Source organism: Mirounga angustirostris, unplaced genomic scaffold (assembly GCF_029215605.1).
Source record: "Mirounga angustirostris isolate CCGP_5_RB_7025 unplaced genomic scaffold, mMirAng1.0.hap1 SCAF_14, whole genome shotgun sequence".
Lineage (NCBI taxonomy): Eukaryota > Metazoa > Chordata > Mammalia > Carnivora > Phocidae > Mirounga > Mirounga angustirostris.
In genome coordinates this window covers 84,526,442-84,545,271 of record NW_026991722.1, presented here as the reverse complement: position 1 = coordinate 84,545,271, position 18,830 = coordinate 84,526,442, and the positions used below count along the sequence as shown (strand labels likewise).

Genomic DNA, 18,830 nt, shown 5'->3' with positions numbered 1-18,830 from the left:
AAGGGTAACCACTGGGCTGATTTCTACCACTCTGGATTGGCTTTGCCTGTTCTTGGACTTTTTATCATTGTATACACATAGCCCTTTGTGTCTGGCCTCTTTAACTCAGCATGTGTTTGAGATTCGTCCACGTTGGTACATGTACCAACCATTTGCTCCTTTTTATTCCGAGTAGCGTCCCGTTGTTCATTTATCCATTCACCAGATGATGGATCTTTGGATTGTTTCCCACTTTTTGGCTACTATGAATAAAGCTGCCATAAACATTGCATACAGGTCTTTGCATGGACACACATCTTCATTCTTTCGCAGAAACACCTACGAAAGGGATTTTGAAGTTGCCCGGATGTGCAACTTGGTGCAAATATGCAGTATGCTGAATACATGTCTAACTTCGTAAGAAAGCGCCACGCTGGCTTCCAAAGTGGCAGCGCCCTGTTGCATTCCCAGCAGCAACATGCGAGTGTTCTAGCTTCTCCGCATCCTCATCGGCACGTGGCACTGTGGGTCTTGAATGGTAGTCCTTCTGGTGGCGTGAGGTGACATCTCACGGTGGCTGTCATTTGCATTCCCCTGATGGCTAATGATGTGGAGGGTCTTTTCCAGCAGCCTTCTGACACTTGGCCTGGAGATTCACCAGACCCTGGAGACTCTCCAGGGCCAAAGCCCATCCCACCACCCAACCTGCTCCTTCCACTGATGACACACCCATGTAGGAAACTTGAGGTTTCCATTTCCTCCCCTCTCTTCATCACCCTGCCCATGCATCACCAACTCCTACACTTCCTGCTTCCCAGTTATCTCTCGATTCCTCACCTCGTGCACCCACCACGCTGGCTCAGGCCCCCTTATCCTCAAACAGCCGTGCCCGCCCCCCTGCAGCCACGCTGGCTCCTTCCCGCCACCCTAGACTCTTCCATTCTCCCAACGCCCCCACCCCGTTCTATATACTGTCCTCAGTGCCTGGAACATTCTCCTCTCTACACCCACCCTAAATAACTCTGCACCTGTCCAGCCTCAAACATTGTCCTGACCCCTTCCCCACCTCACCCCCAAGGTCCGGCCACATTGCACATGCTCTGAGCCCCAGCACCCCTCCTTTGGGGCTCCGGGCCCAGCCACGATCTCCTATTTCTCTAGGTGATCATTTGATGAATCGCTCTCCCTCCAGGCCAGGAGCCCCACATGGCATCCCCGGGACCTAGCATGGTGCCTGGCACAGGCTGGACACACCATGACATTCGAGTTATATGGCCTGAGTGGCAGATGGGGCGGGATAGAGAAGGCAAGCTTGAGGAGGCTCTGCCCAGATCAGCTGCCGGATGAACCATTGCAGGGCTGGCAACCCCAGCCCGGAAGACACAAGAGACCTAGAGTAAACTTAGTATGCGTCCCCTCCATTTCCTGATTTCCTGTCTACCGTCCTTCCTTCGCTGCCGCCAGAGCTGAAGTCAGCAGAATCTGCTTTCTTAGCAATGCACCCTGCTGGTGCAAGTGAATTAGCCTCCTGAACCTCAGTTTCCCCAGCAGTAAAATGGGATAATAATTATACTCACGTCCCAGGTGGTTGTGAGGCCCGAGTAGATCCTGCAGCTGAAGCGTTCGGCACGGGGCTAGACGTGCGCTAAATGCCCAGGGCCCCCCGCCCCCCGCCATCTCTCTGTGTCCTGGACCGCAGCTTTACTGCATCCTGCTCTCTGCAAGGAGGGAGCTGGCTTCGACCCTGTCACCTTCCCCAGTACCAGCGCCTTCCCTCAGCCACCAGGAGCTGCAAGCGTGACTGCTGGGGACTTCCAGACGCCAGGACAGGTCAGCAGCAGGGAGAGTTTGGGGCACGGCATTCCCCCTGGAACCCTGCTGGGACCTCAAGGACCGCACAACACTGTGGTAGGAACGGGGTTTTCTGATTCAGGCCTGGGTTCCAGTCCCAGATCCTATGTGTGACCTGAGACAGGTGATTTGGCCTCAGTTGCTCCTGTAAAATGAGGAGAATACGAGTCCTCCTTCCCAGGCTGTTTGAGGGGACTCGTGGGAGATGTTGCAGATGTTCGTGCTCAGAATATATGTGCCGAATGGGTGAATGGGTGATGCAGGCGGTGATGTTCAAGGTCGAGGGGAGGTGGGGGCAAGAGGAGTCAGCCTATAGCCGTCTCCCAGGGCCCACTGTTAGATTTTCAGAATCTGTAAGCCACTTGTGTCAAAGTTAAGTTATAAAAAACCTCCAATACTCAACACTCATCACTTCCTAATTATTTTACTACATTCTGCTTTTATCTATGTTCTTGAGAAGATTTTTATTTGTTGTATCATTTATTTTATCCATAGTTGGTGGCTCAGCATCAGCCCTGGGAGTATTTACCACAAGGACATTGGCAAGCACCACAGATCACCGCCTGGGTACAAATGTACCCAAGGAGCCCGTTGTTCTGGGTCTGCAGCCGGTCCCTGGCTCAGCAATCCCTGCGCCTCAAAAACTGGGAAGGGCCGGCCTCTCAACGGCTCCAAGAGCTGGTGGCGGGCGCCCTCTGGTGGCCGCATCAAGCACCTGTCATCCCTGACGCCCACTTAGGTCCAGGCCTTGGAAAAAGCCGCCAAAGGGGAGCCCCCTGGGGCTGCAGTGTCCTCCAGCGGAGGGGGAGAACCCGGGGACCTGTTCCCTGCCCAGAAGGATGGGGTGACAAGGCCCCACGGAGACTGCTCAGATGTCCCCCAAGTCCTTCAGCCTCTGGGTCCCCAGCTCCAGGATGTCAAGTCCCCAGTGTGATTTTTTTCATCACTTCCAAAGGGCGAGGAAACGCACGTTTCTCCTAATGCACGATCCCGCCTTTTCCAGGGTCAGCTGCCCCAGCCCAGGGTGGACACCCCTCTCCCACCAAAGCGCCCCGAACGCCTTCCTTGTGCGTCACGCTGGTTCCAGAGAGTCAGGGGGCCGGGGGCCGACATTCTTCCACTTCTCACTGACTCTGCCCCCATGGCCTGCCACGTTCCCTCCTGCCTGTCCCCTGTCTCCCCCCACTTCTCCAGCTGCAGCCAATACCTACCGGGACTCAACCCTGTCTTTGAACTTTGTCTGCAGGCCACACCCTGAAGTGAAGGGATCCGTGGCTCCCATAGAGGCCGCGGGAGGTATTTTTCTAGAAGAGAAAAAGCCCACCAAGATGAGGCGTATTCCTGTCCCAAAAGGTAGAACAGAGCGCTTGTAGCAACAGCTCCTTCTCCCGGTACCCAAGGGACAGAAAAGCTTCAGGAGGCAGAAGATCCCAGGTCTGAATCCGGGCTCAGCCACCGTCGAAGCTTTGGCACAGGGTCAGCGTGGGTCCGAATGCGGTAATGCAGGGACATGGTGAGCGTTGCATGAATAGGGCAGCCAACCATCCCGACTTGCTGGGCCTGCGGAGTTGCCCCCAAATGGGGCTCCTAGTGCTAAAATCACAGAGTCCCACGCAAACCGGGCCATCTGCTCACCCAATGCTTAAATCAGGGGTCAGCAAACAGAGAGCCTGCCGTCTGTCTGTAAATAAAGTTTTATTAGAACCCAGCCAACCCCATTCATTTGTGACACAGTGTCCGTCACCACATCAGATCTACGAGGATCGAGAACGGGGTTGAGAAGTTGCAGCTGAGACCACGTGGTCTGCAAAACATAAAATATTTTTGGTCTGGCCATTTAAGAAAAGGTTTGCTGGCCCCAAACTTGGTACAAAAGCCTCGTAGGCTGCAGCTGTGCTCAGCCCTGTGAGGAGTGGGTGTTTAATGGGAGACAGGCCCCCTGTAGAAGGCAGAGGTCAGGGTGGGTTTCCAGGGAGGATGGCCCTGACGTTGAGAGGGCATATTTGTCTGAGATTTGGTGGGGGAGGGCGCCAAATTCTGTAGGTTAGAACTGGGTCATGGGGGATGTTGAATAAAGTGGATTCGGGGACCAGCCTCCCTCTCACCCCAAAAGCCTAAAACCATCCCCAGCTGCCCAAAGATGTACCAAGATGTTCCCAGTGTCCAAGAGACAACACTGAAGTCAACTTTAGGCCTATACAGGGAGCTTCCGGGAAGGGGCTGGGGGTGAACAGCAAAGGACCAACTCCCCACCAGAAGGAGGCACCCTAATACCCTGAAACATTCAGCCATCATTTGTTTATCAAATATTTATTAAAGGCCTGTGCTGTACCAGGCCCTGGGCTGGGGGGTGGGATATTCAGTGAACAAGACAGAGCCCTCCCTAAAATGTAGGCACAGGCGCAGACGAGAGAGGGCAGGATAGGGGTTACTCTGTCCCCAGGAAGAAGCTCGTTGGTCCACACAGCCCCAAAGAAGGGTATAGCCCTGGGCTCTCCAAGTATACCCCAGACCTCACAGGCCAGGATCTCACCCTGGGCTCCCTGGGGAAACGCCCAAGAAAACCCAAGCTGCCCCCAAGGCGGGGGGGTAACCAGGAATGGCCTCAGGAACCCAGCACTCCTCCCCCAAATGCCCCCTTCCTGTAGAGTGACAGCAACCAGAAGCCTCTGGGTCTTCCCTGGGTGCATGGGGATGAGACCTCAGCAGTGGGAGCATTAGAGGGAGCCCAGACAGGTGGGAGACAGGGAGGTGGAGGGATCTCTCTGGCCTCCTCTGGAGGGGGAGGACAAGGCGTCTGGCTCACCAATCCTGCTTTGGCTGCAAGAATTCAGCCGCTTTCGGTCCTGTGGGCCAACCAGGGGCCCTGTTCTAAAGGTCCCCATCCCCAGGGGGCCCCAAGGAAACCCAGACCTGGAACAGAGCCTGGGTGCTTGGTTGTGGCCCGGCGGGCCTTGGAGGGAGCCAGGAGGCCCGGGTCCTGCTCTCATGGACGAACGGAGGAGTTAAGGGAGGAAGCTCTGCAAGGTGAGGTCGTCCCCATCTCGGCCCTCCGCAGGCTCTGCCTTTAGGCCCTGGCTCTTGGCATTGGGCAGGCCCCCATTGGCCGTGGCCGTGGGCACTTCGCCCCCCTCAGGCAGCAGGGATGAGATGCAGACCATCTCGGTGGGGGAATAATTGCGCACTGGGTACATGTGATTCTTGCGGGAGAGGCGGACGGCCAGCACCACTGTGCACACGAGAAAAGTCGTGGCTATGAAGGCCAGGATGAGGATGGCCAGCAAGCACTGCTTCACGGGGATGCGGTCCAGGGCCCCTGTGGGGATGGGGGCCACAGAGCTCTGTGGGGAGAGATGCTGCCGATTTTCCCATCGTTTGGTGAGGACATCAAGCAAATTGCCTCCTGCCACAGTGGTGCTGTTTTGAGGATCAGAGGTCACAAGAAGGACCGTGGTTAGGCGCCCTATGGTGGCAGGTCCTGTGGATGGGACCTTTGTGGTGGCTGGATCTGTGGACAGGGCCTCTGTGGCAGTGGGCTCCGTGGACAGGGCATCCGTGGCTTCTGGCTCCGTGGACAGAATCTCCATGACAGTAGACTCCATGGGCAGGGCCTCTGTGGCAGTGGGCTCCGTGGACAGGGCGTCTGTGGCTTCTGGCCCCGTAGACAGGGTCTCCATGACAGTAGACTCCATGGACGGGGCCTCTGTGGCCACAGGTTGTGTGGTCGGTGCCTCTGTGGCTGCTGGCTCTGTGGACGGGGCCTCAGTGGTGGCCAGCTCTGTGGATGGAGCCCCCTCTGTGGATTGAGCTTCTGTGATGGGAGGTAATGTAGTGGCTGGTTCTTTGGTCAGTGTGTCCGTTGTGACAGGAATCACCTGTGTGACCACTTCCATGCTCAGATTCCCTAGGGCCACCCCTCCTGTGTCCAGGCCAGCAGAGTCCCGTGTGGCTGCCTCCAGAGTAGCTGGCTCAGGAGTTCCATGCCCCAATGTTGCCAACTCAGCCAGAATGTTAGGGGTCAGGGCCAAAGACCTAGGTTCATGTGTAAGCATTTCTGGAGGCTCTGTGCCTTCTGTGACATAGTCATATGAGTCCACTTCATGGTCCTCATCCACTTGTCTCCGGCCCCGGGCAAGCGGGGCGTCTGGGGCCTCCTGGGCTCCATCCTTCTCTAGCTCCCACAGCTGGAGGCTGCTGCCAGGACCCAGCAAAATCAGAAGCAGGAGGACTTGCAGAGGCATGGCACCTGGCGGGAGACACAGACAGAGGGACTCGAGGATAGCTTCACCACTGGGCCTGCCAAGCGCCCTCTACTGCAATCATGTGGACAGCGACAGCCAGGGGCCCAGGCACTTAGCGTTTAAGCATCCTCATGACGCAGCACGTGCCTGGTACACGGGAGCTGCCCAGCAAATTGCAACTATTATTATTTATCAACATCAATAGATTCATCCAGAGGGCCCCACAACTCTCCTTATATGTTGCAAAGAAATTGTATTTGCCTCCCTACCCTTTGTGATTAAAACTTCAAAATTGTGGGCAAGACAGTCCACTGGGGTATAGAAAGAAACTATTAGAGCTTCTAGTTAGACTGTTATGTCACCCTTTTGTGATTTCTAGTTTTGCACACATTTATAATCTATCATGAGCCCTGGAGTACCTGCTTACAATTCATAGATAGATCAATGTACATATATTGTCTGCTGATGGCGTCCATGAACCAAAGAGTCTGTAGACCACAGGTCGACAGGATAAAGCTGCTTGTTTGGGCCTTTGGGGCCTTTTGGAGTCTGTTCCTGACCCGTCTCTCCATGTCCCTCTCTCCTACTTTCCTTCGCCTTGGCTCCCACCATACACAGGACAGTGCTGGCCTGTCCCTCAGGTTCTCAGTTTTCCCCATCCTCTCTCGGTGTCCCGGCTTGGTTTTGTCCTCACTTCCACAACTGGGATGACAGTACCTACCTCATAGCTTATTGTGAGGTTGATACAAGCAAAGCCTAGAAGCCCTTAGCACTTTGTCCCCATCACCAGCTCCAGCAAAGGGTGGCTGCTTGGGCTCCATCAGTAAGCCTCTCCTGTAAGTCCTCAAGGGCCCAGAGCCATCAACTGTACTCTGTACTATCTGAAAACTCCCATCTCTTCAGAACGGTCCTGCCCTCGGGGAGCTAACAGGCATCTCATTTGCTTGGGGGCCCATTCTCCTGTGACCCTTCGGCCCCCCCTGACCAGCAGCCAGAAAGGGCAGTTCCTCTCCTTGGTCTTTCTTCCTGGCATGGTGGACATCCATGTTTTCTTGACAGATCTCCCTCCCCTCACGCCCCCCCTGCCACTGGTGGGTTGTTTGCGGGATTCAGAATAGTGCACCTGAGGATCCTGTGGGGAGTAACAGCTGTGTTCTGGGCCAGGATTCAGGTATTCCTGGTTTTCTCGGACATAATACCCTCAGCAGGGTGCAATCCCAAGCACTGTGTCTGGGGCAGAGCCTGGGTCATTTCCAAAACTTATCCTCATACTTCGCATAATTTTGAGCAGAGACCAGTTGCTCATCCTTCCTTGAGTGACTGTAACTTACTCATAAGCCCCTTAGCTTCTAGGCTCAACCTGACCTCCTTCACCTGTTCACTCATGTTGGTTTCTAAAATGCCGGTCTGATTCTGTCTTAAAATAATTTCTTAAACCAAACTTTATGATATTTGCATCAGACACATCAGGCCTTCACAACTGTCTTCATTTTACTAAGGAGGGAGGAGGGGTAAGGCTCTGACAGGTAAAGCAACTTGCCCAAAGGCACACACCTGGCAAGTGGCAGAGATCAGATTGTAGCCCAGTGAAGATTCAGGAAGGCTTTGGGGAGAAACCTGACCTAGCTAAGGGGGCAGAAGGAGCAAAGACTCAGAAGAGACCTTAGCTTGCTGCTTCTGTGGCAGGGGTTGGGGACCCAGTTGAGAGAAGGAAGGCAGAATAAGAATAAGAAGGACCTTGGGGCGCCTGGGTAGCTCAGTCAGTTAAGCGTCTGACTCTTGATTTCAGCTCAGGTCATGATCTCAGGGTCATGGGATTGAGCTCTCCGTCAGCTCAGTGCTCAGCATGGAGTCTGCTTGAGATTCTCTCTCCCCCCCTCTCTCTGCCCCTCCCACCTCAATAAACAAATTAATCTTAAAAAAAAAAAAAGAAGGACCTTGAAGGCCATCTCATCCAGAAAGGTCAGCCCCCATACCCATATGTACCAGGTGCTATTCAGGGCACAGGATTGAGAACACAGACTATGGGGTCAGACAAAAAGATGTTCAGGTCCCAGCTCTGTCCCTTATAAGCTGTATGACCTTGAATTTCTGAGCCTCAGTTTTCTCATCTGTAAAATGGGGATACCAATCTGCATCTATCTCATTGAGCTGTTAAGGGAATGCAACAAGATGATGAACTCAAAAATTCCAGGCTCGCAGTAGGTGCTCAATAAACGTATCACACACACACACACATGTGCGTATGCACATCCTTTGCCTCCCAACCTGCCTTTAGGAGGCAGAGCGTCTTTGTACAGGGGGGAAGTTCCTGCTTGGGGGTGATCTTGGCCTTGCTTTCCCGGGGTGGGTGGGGCGGGGTGGACTTTAGGATCCGTATTTCAAAATTACAAAGACTTGTACCCACTCCCCACCCCCCACTTGGGCAGTTCTCAGTTCCTGGAAGGCAGAGCCCTCAGCCACTTCCTGGAAGCAGAGAGGGTGGGGGCAAGAAAAGGCCCCACCCGCCGGTTCCTGGGTGGAGGAGGCACCTTGATGAGTCAGGACCTGACTTTCTGCAGCCCAGAGGCAGGGAGGAAGGCATGGAAGGGGCGGCTGCCCTCTCCCTGTGCCCATCCCCACTGCCCCCTGCATGCGCAGGCAGCTTGGAGGAGAGACCACTCAGCAGCTATGTAACCTGAGTGGGTTGCCGCAGTTTCCCTATCTGTTAAAATGGGCAACCTTGCTTCAGAGAATGGAGCTGAGAATCAAATAGCGTGCTGCAGGGAAGGTCCCTGATATCTGGCATCAGCAGGGATGTTTTACTGGGGGAGCCTCTTCAGGGCTGTGGACAGAGATGCAGAGGATAGAGAAAGCTCAGAGTCAGGGAAGGTATGGACGCGACAGCCTCCCTACCTCCCCCAGGGGCAGTGAGGGACGCTGTGGGGTCCTGCCTGAGAGCAGAGACCCCCGTGTGTGTGGAGATAAGACAGGGCACATCGGGAAAGCCCCATCTCCCAGCCCAGGTCTATTTAGGGCGACCACCTCGTCCAGGGTGTTCCCACTTTTAGTGCTGAAAATCATCCCCTCATCCGTTGTCCTGTTGCCTCAGTCCCAGACAAGCTGGGCTGGCTGGTCACCCCAGCCTGGTGCCTGCCACCCCACGGGCTTCAAGGGAGAAGGACCACGGAGACCCCAGCCACGAGCCAGGCTGCTTGGCAGGAGGAAAATCCGGCTCCCGGGCGTTCTGTTGATCTGAGGGGGCCGTGCAGGTGGCAAGGACAGGGCTGGAATGTAAGCGCTGTGGCTGGCAGGTGGGATATGGACTTTACTATTTGCTAAGAGAAATGTATTGTAATGCAATGAGCATGGCGTATCAGAAGGCCACCACTGCGGCTGGACCATTCCACACCAGCACCAGCTACTACAACTCCCATTATACGGATGAGGACAGCAAGGCTCAGAAGAGTGAAGGCAATTCCTCAGAGCTGTGAAGTCCCCCCCTTACACCTTTCTCCCCCCAGAGGCAGGAAAACGGTCACTTACCACAGGAGAGGGGCTCTGAGAGAGGGCCAGAGAGCTGCCACGTCCTATCTGTCTTCCTGCTCGCCTAACGGAGTAGGTCAGATACGGCCCGTTTCCTGTCTTTTACCCTAAAACCTGGTTGCTCCGCCGGGGCCCCACCCAGGCTGTGGAGGGGCAGGCCCCTGGCGGGGGCCCATACCCTGCTCCAGGCTCGGCTGCGTGCGGCCACCCTGCTTGGGAAAGGCACTGTGGCAACTCCAAGAAGCTTGGGACTTGACAGTCAGAATCCTGGATCCTGGGAATCCCAGCACTCAAGAGTTTGAAAGCTTAGGACCAGAAAGACTGAGCATCTCAGGGTGTGGGTTGAGCAGCCGGTCAAGAGAAGGGGAGGCTCTAAATCAACAGTAGGTCAAACCAAGGCCCAGGTTTCCTCCCCCAGGCCCCAGGGCTGTTCTCAGTCCTGGCGGCCAGGACAGGCCCTGGCCCTACTCGGGATCAGGTCCAGCATCAAACCAGATCGAGGCCCAGCTCTGGCACGCATAAGCTGTGTGACCTTGGGCACCTGAACTCACCTCTCTGAGCCACAGGTCCCACATCTGGAATAAAAGGACAATGATAGCACGTACACTTCATGGGGTTGTTGTGGGTTGAAGGGAGCTGGTTCAGGTTGAGTGTTTAGCACACAGTAAGTGCTCAATAATGGCCAGCTGTTGTCTCTGTCATTCTGCATTCAGGGCCATATCCCAGAAAAATCCCCAACCCCAGAACAGCTTTGACGTACCTCTGAGTCAGAGAGGGCCGGGAGAGAGAGCCCTAGAAAACTGTCCCCATGGCAAGCCCCAGGACAGCCCTAGCTTGCAAATCACAGGTATCAAGTGTAGACCATCTTCCAGGGACTGATCTAAGAGCTATACATGAATCACTAGCTCACTCAGGCCCTAGCACCTCCTCTACTAACCGCATGTGAAAGATGGGGAAACCGAGACCCACTTGGCACCTAGAGTCACATACCCAGTAAGAGAGGGCTCAGCAACTTGCCCCTGGGTGTTCTCGCTCCAGATCCAACTCACAGTCACAGCCTCCTATCATCCATTCTCCGGAGCTTAGCAAATGGTGCCTCCTCCAAGAAGCCATCCTGGATTGCTCAGGCATGATTAGTCGTTCCCATTGTTTAAACCGTTTAAAATGTTGTTTACTGTCTAAAACTCCATTCCCATTGGCCCACGCACTTCAAAAGGACAGGAACCACAGATGTCTTGTTGCTCACACCCCTTACCCAGGGCTTAGCGGACAGGCAGGCACTTAGCTGGCGCTGTGACATTGGCCCAGTGGGGCGCGGGCACGGTGGCTGCCCCACCAGCATCTCCACCAGGCTGCAAGCTTTTGCAGGGCAGTCTCCACTGGGTCCCCAGCCCCGACAGGCCTGCCTCCCAGGGGCTTCTGAAAGGCCCGTTGCAGGAGGGTACTGATGAATGGGACAGAAGCAACCAGCACGCGGGTTCTTGCTCTGGGCTTGCCGTCCTGCCCTTCCCGACCTTTTCTCATCATCGCCCCCGACCCCCCTCAAGGAACCCTTTACCTAATTACCACCCATCCCTATAAACCGCGATACCGCAGATACACCTGTTTACTGTTCCATAGCCTTTGCAGGAACAGAAGCCCCAGTGATGGCTGATTTTCTCTGCCCCCTGCCCCCACCAAAAACAAACAAACAAACAAACAAAAACAACAAACCAAAACAACTTTCACCTTCTGGACCCCGAATTTGCTAGCCTGGTACAGAGGAGGCAAGTCATTTTGCACAAATGAATTTAAAGAGACCTACACCTGGTTTTAGTTTAACAACTGAGGATTGTCTGAAGAGTTGTCTGTGTAGACAGGCAGATGGACCAGCACACAGATGCACAGACAGCCATCCTATCTCCTTCTAGCCTGGGCCCCGTGTCCCCCCACCATCCTCTTGCTCAAGCTTAGCAAAGGAGACCGAGAGACCATGGCTGGGGTCACCCTGGGCTCCACGAGTTTCCTGCAGCCAGATGAGGGCCAGGGAAGCAAGTCCAACGCCAGCCACCTCCCAGCCGGGCCACGATGGGCAGCTGCTTCTCCCCTCTGAGCCTCGATTTTCTCATCTGCACAAGGGAAGCACAGCATTCCTGGGTGATTCCCCAGCCCCTCAGAAGGCCCTGCTCCTGCCTGGCCGAGCTTCCCAGGAGGCGCTCAGCCTGGCAGCCCGGCCCCTTCCGCCATCCGGGCTTCAGTCTCCCCTGGCCTCTGGCCAAGCCTGGTGACGGAGGCATCTACCATTTCGGGTGTGGCCAGGCCAGCCCCAGAGGAAGCCGCTGAGGGGCCTGGGGCCAGGAGAGTGACCCCCTGGGCTCCCTGCCCACCCAGAGGACTGGTCTCAGGGGGCTCGAAGACACAGATGGGAAAAGAAGAAAACAAGAGGGTCCAGGAAGGAGGAAGAGAATTCCAGGCGACCGGAGTCCTGATCATTGTTCATGGGTGTTTGTGTGTGCGTGTGTGCGCGCGTGTGAGCGTCGGAGGTCACTGCTTTAGGTACCATCCCCCGCCCGCCATTCTCATTCCCCTTTATGCCCCTAAACCACCCCAAATACAAATTACTAAGAGTATTCTAATTATGATGATTATTTTCTCTTTGGCTAGCAATATTAGTTAGTATCCTAATTCTAGTATTTACATAATTTGCTACAGACCAGCGTCATTTTCTCAACTTTATGAAAAGCATGAAGAACATCACTTTGGAGACAATATTGTTATGGATCCCTAGCCTAAGCGCTTCAAGACACATCCTGCACCCGCTCTCCCTTTCTGGGATCACCCAGATCTAACCCCAGCTCTGCTCTGAGCAAGTCCCTTCACCTCCCTGTGCCTCGCGCGAAAAGAGAGGCAGCATGATTTTTAGGGACATGTTCCTGGTTTCTCTGATTTTTTTCAAAGTTAGAGCCCCTCCCCCTTCTTCAAGCCAGCAGCCCAGTGGCCAGCCTGATGGGGAGGGTAGGATGGAAGAAGCTGAGGGAGCAGGATCCAGAAGAGACTGCCCAATAAGGCCACGACCTCGATCCCCAGCCCCCGGGGCTCTGGTTCGGAGCTCAGGTCCTGCGCCGGGCCGGCCCTCTGCTGTCAGGCGGGCCTGCTGGTCCCAGAGGCCTCCCAGCCACTCCCCGTGGTTTGGCAAGCGGGCACTTACCGTGCTCAGCAGAGCAGGCAACAGCTGCCTCGTGGGCCCAGGAGAAGTGGCTTCTCTCCCTTAGCGACCGGGATGGGGCCCACGCTGCCAGAGCACTGCTGTGGACCCCGGACCCCGCCAACCCTCAACAGCCTGTGTGAAAGAAGGAAGCGAGAATGTGGTTATTCAGACGCGGCCACGTGACGGCCCACACCCCCTTGTTTGTGACAGCTTTGGTGGCAGTGTGGATTGAGACGGGGTGGGTAGTGGGAGCCTGGGACCTGCTGAGCCTCTTGGGTTCTGGTAACCACGTGCATGCCAAAAACCACATGCAAGCTTTCTGGGAAGGGCTGGTTGAGAGGCATGACCCCACGGTGATGGGAAGTAGGGGTGAGGGGGAGCCCACCCTGGAAGGAAGGGAGGGACCAGATGCAAATAAGGATGGTTCTAGATCCTTGTCCAAGTTGGGAATCAGGGTGGGAGAAGCCACGGAACACAGACTTTCCTGAGGTTTGCAAATATGATGCAGCCATTCTTTCAGGATCCATCTCTAGGTGCACAGGTGATCCTTTTAGCCACAAGCAGTAAGTGCTCTGAGGAGCTGCATGGCAAATTCCACCGGGGCAAGACCTGCTTATTTTATTTCCCCATGCTGACTCGTTCGTTTTGCCAACCCTGGCACCCCAGGCTGGGGGCTCTGAGATCCAAAAGGCAAGCAATTCCAGGCTCAGGTCCTCCCGTAGCTCTTCATCTGGTGGGGAAGCCAGCAGGTGAAAAAGTGAACAGACCATTACACACAGGGATGTCACCCTGTGGTGAGCTAGGGAGGGGCCCCTACCCCTTCCTGGGCAGGAGAGGGGTTTGTCAGGAGAATCTTCCAAGAAGTGGCACAGAGGATGACAAGGGTGGGCTGGGTGAGCAGCCCAGGAGAAAAGTAAAGGCATCCCAGGCAGAGGGCACAGCATGGCCAAAGGCCCGGAGACATAAGAAAGCCCAGAACACTCAAGACAGTGAAGGAAAGCATCATCTCCCAGGGTCTGGCCTGTGGCTCTGTACAAGGTGGGGTGCGGGACATAGGCAGACAGGGGTTCACACACTGCCTTACATACAGGTTGTTTTAAAATGATAACAGGAGGCCCAGTGGGTGTTCACCACGACAGAACCTCCATTCCAGGGTCGCCTGGGTGGCTCAGTTGGTTAAGCATCTGCCTTCAGCTCAGGTCATGATCCCAGGGTCGAGCCCCGCGTCGGGATCCCTGCTCGGTGGAGAGTCTGCCTCTCCCTTTCCCTCTCCCTCTGCCCCTCCACCCACCTTGTGCTTTCTCTCTCTCCCTCTCTCAAATAAATGGATGAATACAATCCTAGAGAAAAAAAAAAAAGAACTTCTGTTCTAGAAGCGGCCCAAAACTCCCCCGGTCTATATAGAGACAGGAACACTGAGACCCCAAAAGGGTGAGAATGTTAGAACTTCCCACTCTCCCCCAGCAGGTTTGGAAATAGCCAGCCCTCAGGAGCAGGGATTGAGAAACTGAACAGACCCCTGCCGGGGCTGGAGGCCACTCTCAGGTGATAGGCATTCCAGATAGATGGTTTATCCTGAGTCCACAAGTACATTGGAGACAGGACAGTCCCTCTGCTGGGGACTGCCTTGGGCCCCCACCCCTCACCCTCCAATCCAGCTCATCCTGAACCAAAGCCCATCACCAGATCCACAGTTCTGAAACCAACGGCGAGGTCCTAAAGATACAGAGGACATGGGAGGGTGACCTACCTTCCCAGTCTGCCTGGGACTGAAGGGGCTCTGGGTCAGGCTTAAAACTGGGTAAGTCCCTGGCAAACCAAAATGACTTGGTCACCCTAGAGTGGGGCCCAGCCCCTTCCAGGCCATGGGGCCAGGGGGAGCTGGTCATTTGCTAAATTCTGAATGGGGCGGCGTCGGAGGCTGTTACCCCACCTGCAGCACTGAGGTGGGAGAATTGCGGGGGCGGTTCCGGAGCAAGCAGACGCAGAGTCCCACATCCCCCAGATGCATCCCTTCCTCCCTGTCCCAGATGCAGCCACAAAGCTGCTTCTCAGGAGGGTCGGGCACAACCTGGGGAAAAGGAAACCATACCACAGACCCGCCCCTGGTCCTTTATGCCATCTGTGAGCTTTGAAAACCATCCAGGAGCAGGGCCCTACAGGGGACAACACTCAAGGCCAGGGGGCTGATAACTGGCCTCCTAGGAGCTGCATGACCTTGGAAAAGTCTCTTCTCTCGAGCCTCGGCTTCCTCCCGTAATACAATGCTTAACGTTTCCTTGGCCTCTGCCACATGCCAGACGCTGTGCATTATCAGCTCATATAACGCTCAGAGCAGTCTTTTGGGGAAACTGAGGCTCAAAGCGAGGCTGTGCCTTGCTCAAGGTCACACACAGAGTAGGGGGCAGAGCCAGGCCCAGGCAGCCGGAAAAGAAGCCCCCTGTCTCACCCCCTGGCCTGCGATGGTGCTGGCTCAGTACCTGCCCGCAGTGAGTCTTCCCTGCACACCAGCCAGCTGTCTGTGAAAGGGAAGGGAAGAACTCAGGGGCAGGTGGGTGATTTCAAGGTAAGACTTGAGCAGCAAATATCACTACGAGGATTCCAGCTCGTGTCGTCTGTTCGAAGACCAGAAAAACCGCATCTCATGACCCCTACCACCTATGAGAGTCAAGCATTCAAAGCGAGCGGGTTTCCACTTCTATAGACGGAGCCCAAAAAAGGGCTCCCAGGATGCCTTCAGAAACCCCGGAAAAAACATACAAGTCCCGTCCTATTGGAAACCTGCCCCTCAGAGCGTGATCCGGGCGTGAAAGTCGCATGCACGCTGAACGCGTCCAGAGCGCTCACACCTCATCAGTGGAAAAGCAGGTATAAGGATGTGTGAACGGCACTTTCAGCTGTGGGTGGGTGCTCGGAGGAGGTACCGAAGGAAATGCTCACAGCGCTCATCTCTGGGTGGCCCAAGGATGGGCGGCCCTTCTCTTTCCCATACATCTTCCTGCCCTGTATTTTTAGATAGAAAAATGTAAGTAACGACATGAATGTCAGCTCTACTATCAGGAAACAGAGATTTTAAGCAGCGCAAGGCCTTGATAGACACCCTAGATTTCAGGATGACTTGACATTTACCCCCTCTGTCTGTCTCCACCCTCCTGGGGTGTTTGGGGGACGGTCCCTCCCACGCCCCAGCCCTGTGTTTCCCGGGGCTTCCAGCTGTGGTTTACCAAGGCCCTTTGGCCATAGCGAAGGGGCCAGTCATGTCACTTCCTCAAATGTTCCTCAGCCTGACTCTGGAGGATTCTCTGGAGGGGTTTAGGAACCTACTCAGACATCATAGACTAACCCCCCGGAGGGCGACTCCTTCCCTAGAACAGGATCAAGGAGCTTTTTCTGTTAAGGGCCAGAGACCGCATCTTTTCAGCTTTGTGGATCTGTCCCAAATATCCAGCTCCGTGGTGGTAACATGGAAACAGCCATAGTCCATATGTAATAAATGGGTGTGGCTGTGAGCTAATAACATTTTCTTTGCAAAAAATAGGCAGAGGGCCAGATTTGTCCTATAGGCTGCAGTTTACTGGCTCCTGACCTAGGAAAATGAGAGACATTGGCTATGGGAGAACCAAACTGGAAGAAGAAGTGAATGGGTCCCCGCGAATGGGCAGAATGAAACACGGGTCCCCTTAAAACTATGTCGCTGGCTTTCTTAGGGCAGGACACATTTATTGAGCCCTGTGTGCCAGGCACTGGGATGAGCCGCACACAAGACACATACAGTCCTTGCCCTCTGGGAGCCTCCAGATTAGTGGCCCAGTCAAAAGCCACCATCCTGGGCCACTGAATGTAGCCAGGTGGAAAAGCAGGGTTCTGAGAATGAGGAGAATTGAGTCCTTGCCTGCTGTGTGGCTTTAGTGAATTCACTTGACCTCTCTGAGATTGTCTCATCTGGAAAATGGAGCCACAAATGCTTAGTGCAAAACAATGCAAGGAATAATAAAAGTCTAACAGTAGATTGGGCTACAGATGTAGGCAGAGCCCAATCGCCTCACCTCTGACTCCCTGAGTCCATCTATCCTAAAACTTGAGAGCAAAACCCTAGCCCTCAATGTATAATCCTTGCTCCAAGTGCAGGAACTCTCTCCCTACGTAGGATTCAATGGTTCCCCATTGCTTTTATTTTATTTTTTAAAGATTTTATTTATTTATTTGAGAGAGAAAGAGAGAACGAGCAGTGGGGAGGGGCAGAGGGGAGGAAAGAGAGAGAGCGAGAGAGAGAGAGAGAAGCAGACTCCCTGCTGAGCAGGAAGTTCAACGTGGGGCCCCGATCCCAGGACCCAGAGATCACGACCTGAGCCCATGATAGATGCTCAACCAACTGAGCCATCCAGGCGCCCCAACCCATGGCTTTTAGAATAAAGACTCAAATCCCTGACATGGCGGCCAATGCCTTGACCCCTCTTCCCCTCCACCTTCATCTCACTCACATGCCCCATTGTTCTCTGCTCCAGTGCCTTCTTTTAGCTCCTCTTATGTTTCCTCCTGACACAGGACCTTTGCATGTACATTCCTTCTGCCTGGAGCATTCCTTACTGCTCATCACCTGAGTAACTCCTGCTCACAATTTAGATCCAGTTCACGTGCCATCTCCTCGGGAAAAGCCTTTCCTGACGCCTGACCCTACTCTGAGATCTCAGAACACTGCACCCCTCTCCAACATGCATGTCATTCCTTGATACTTATCTCTCTCCCTGGAAGCTCCAGAAGAAACCCATGTCTGTTTTGTGCCTGGCATATATGAATAACAATGGCTAACATTTACCAGGTGTTTCTTCATGCCAGGCACTGTCCTAGGCTCTTGACACATTTGTTTGTCACAATTAAACAAATTGGTAATTTAATTTGTCACAGTTGCCTCATGAGGTATTAATAGTATTCCTATTTTGGGATGGAAAAAAAAAACAAGACCCAGAGAGGTTGAGTAACTTGCCTGAAGTCACACAGCTAGTAAGTGGGAGAGCCAGGGTTTAAACCCAGGCTCTCTGATTATGGAACCTAAACTGAATCACAGTAGATGTTTGCTGAATAAATATACAAACCGTCCTGGCAGACACTGCCCGTTACGATTGGTCCAAGGGGATGCAATGCTCCCCACCACTCTCCAACAGGATGTGAACCGCTGTGGAGGTGTGGAGCTGGAACGGCCATCAGCAAAGCCGGTGAGGGGTAGCTTCCTCTCCATATGGACCCCGGTGCCTTTTGGCAAACATGGGCTCCGAGGGGGTTCACTAACTCATTGCTGCTGGAGCAGCCCCATTTTAAAGCTCACTGGGCCCCCCACTTGGACAACCAAAGATCTGATATCTGAGCAATCTGCCACCTCCTATACCTGGACACTACTAAATGGTCGTCCGTACACTAAATGCAGTTTTGCTTACCTTAGCCGATGGGTGAAAATGCTTGTAGCTGCCATGTGAGGGTGTTCACCCCAGCTGGGCGGGGGGCCTGTCTGCTTGCATTTCACTCCTCTGTTGCTTCTGCGTGGGGAGTGGAGTAGGGAACTGTTCACACCAGTGACCAGTACCGCTGCCATGTAGAGACAGAGGAAAGCCAGCAACGCTTAACTTTGACCTGGTATTTACCAGGCGTAAGCTGGTCAACCGTGCATTCCACCTGACAGGCCAGGTATAGCTGAGATCTGAACATCTATTTGTAATTTGCTGGGAACTCACTGTGGCCCCTGCCCGCACCTCCCCCCGCACCCAGGATGCCCATTTCCCTGAAAATGGGGAAAACTGTAGGAAAAACTGGGTCACATCTCCTAGAATCATGCCTGCCCTCGAAAGTGGCCACTCTGCCTCCTGGGAAGCTGAGGCTCAGGGAAGGGCCCAGGTGGACTTGAGTCCAGGTTGGCCAGACCAGACCACAAAACCTACAGCTTCCTACCAAATAGGTGTCCAGCTGGAAAACTATCCACCGTGGGTGTCCTTTGTTCAAACGAAAGCAAAGATCTCATGGAGGACAGAGCTGCTTTAATGAAAGGGAGGTGGTGG

At 54.3% G+C, this 18,830-nt stretch overlaps 1 protein-coding gene across 1 annotated transcript; it reads right to left on the bottom strand.

The window, feature by feature from the left end:
• Positions 1 to 1,065: 1,065 nt before the first annotated feature.
• Positions 1,066 to 18,347, bottom strand: SELPLG (selectin P ligand). Its single transcript, XM_045887451.3, has 3 exons — positions 18,216 to 18,347; positions 12,784 to 15,786; positions 1,066 to 6,076 (listed from the first exon to the last, which is right to left on the bottom strand). The coding sequence occupies exon 3, from the start codon at positions 6,069 to 6,071 to the stop codon at positions 4,836 to 4,838; it is 1,236 nt and encodes a 411-aa protein (XP_045743407.1). The 5' UTR covers positions 6,072 to 6,076; positions 12,784 to 15,786; positions 18,216 to 18,347; the 3' UTR covers positions 1,066 to 4,835.
• Between the last annotated feature and the right edge of the window lie 483 nt (positions 18,348 to 18,830).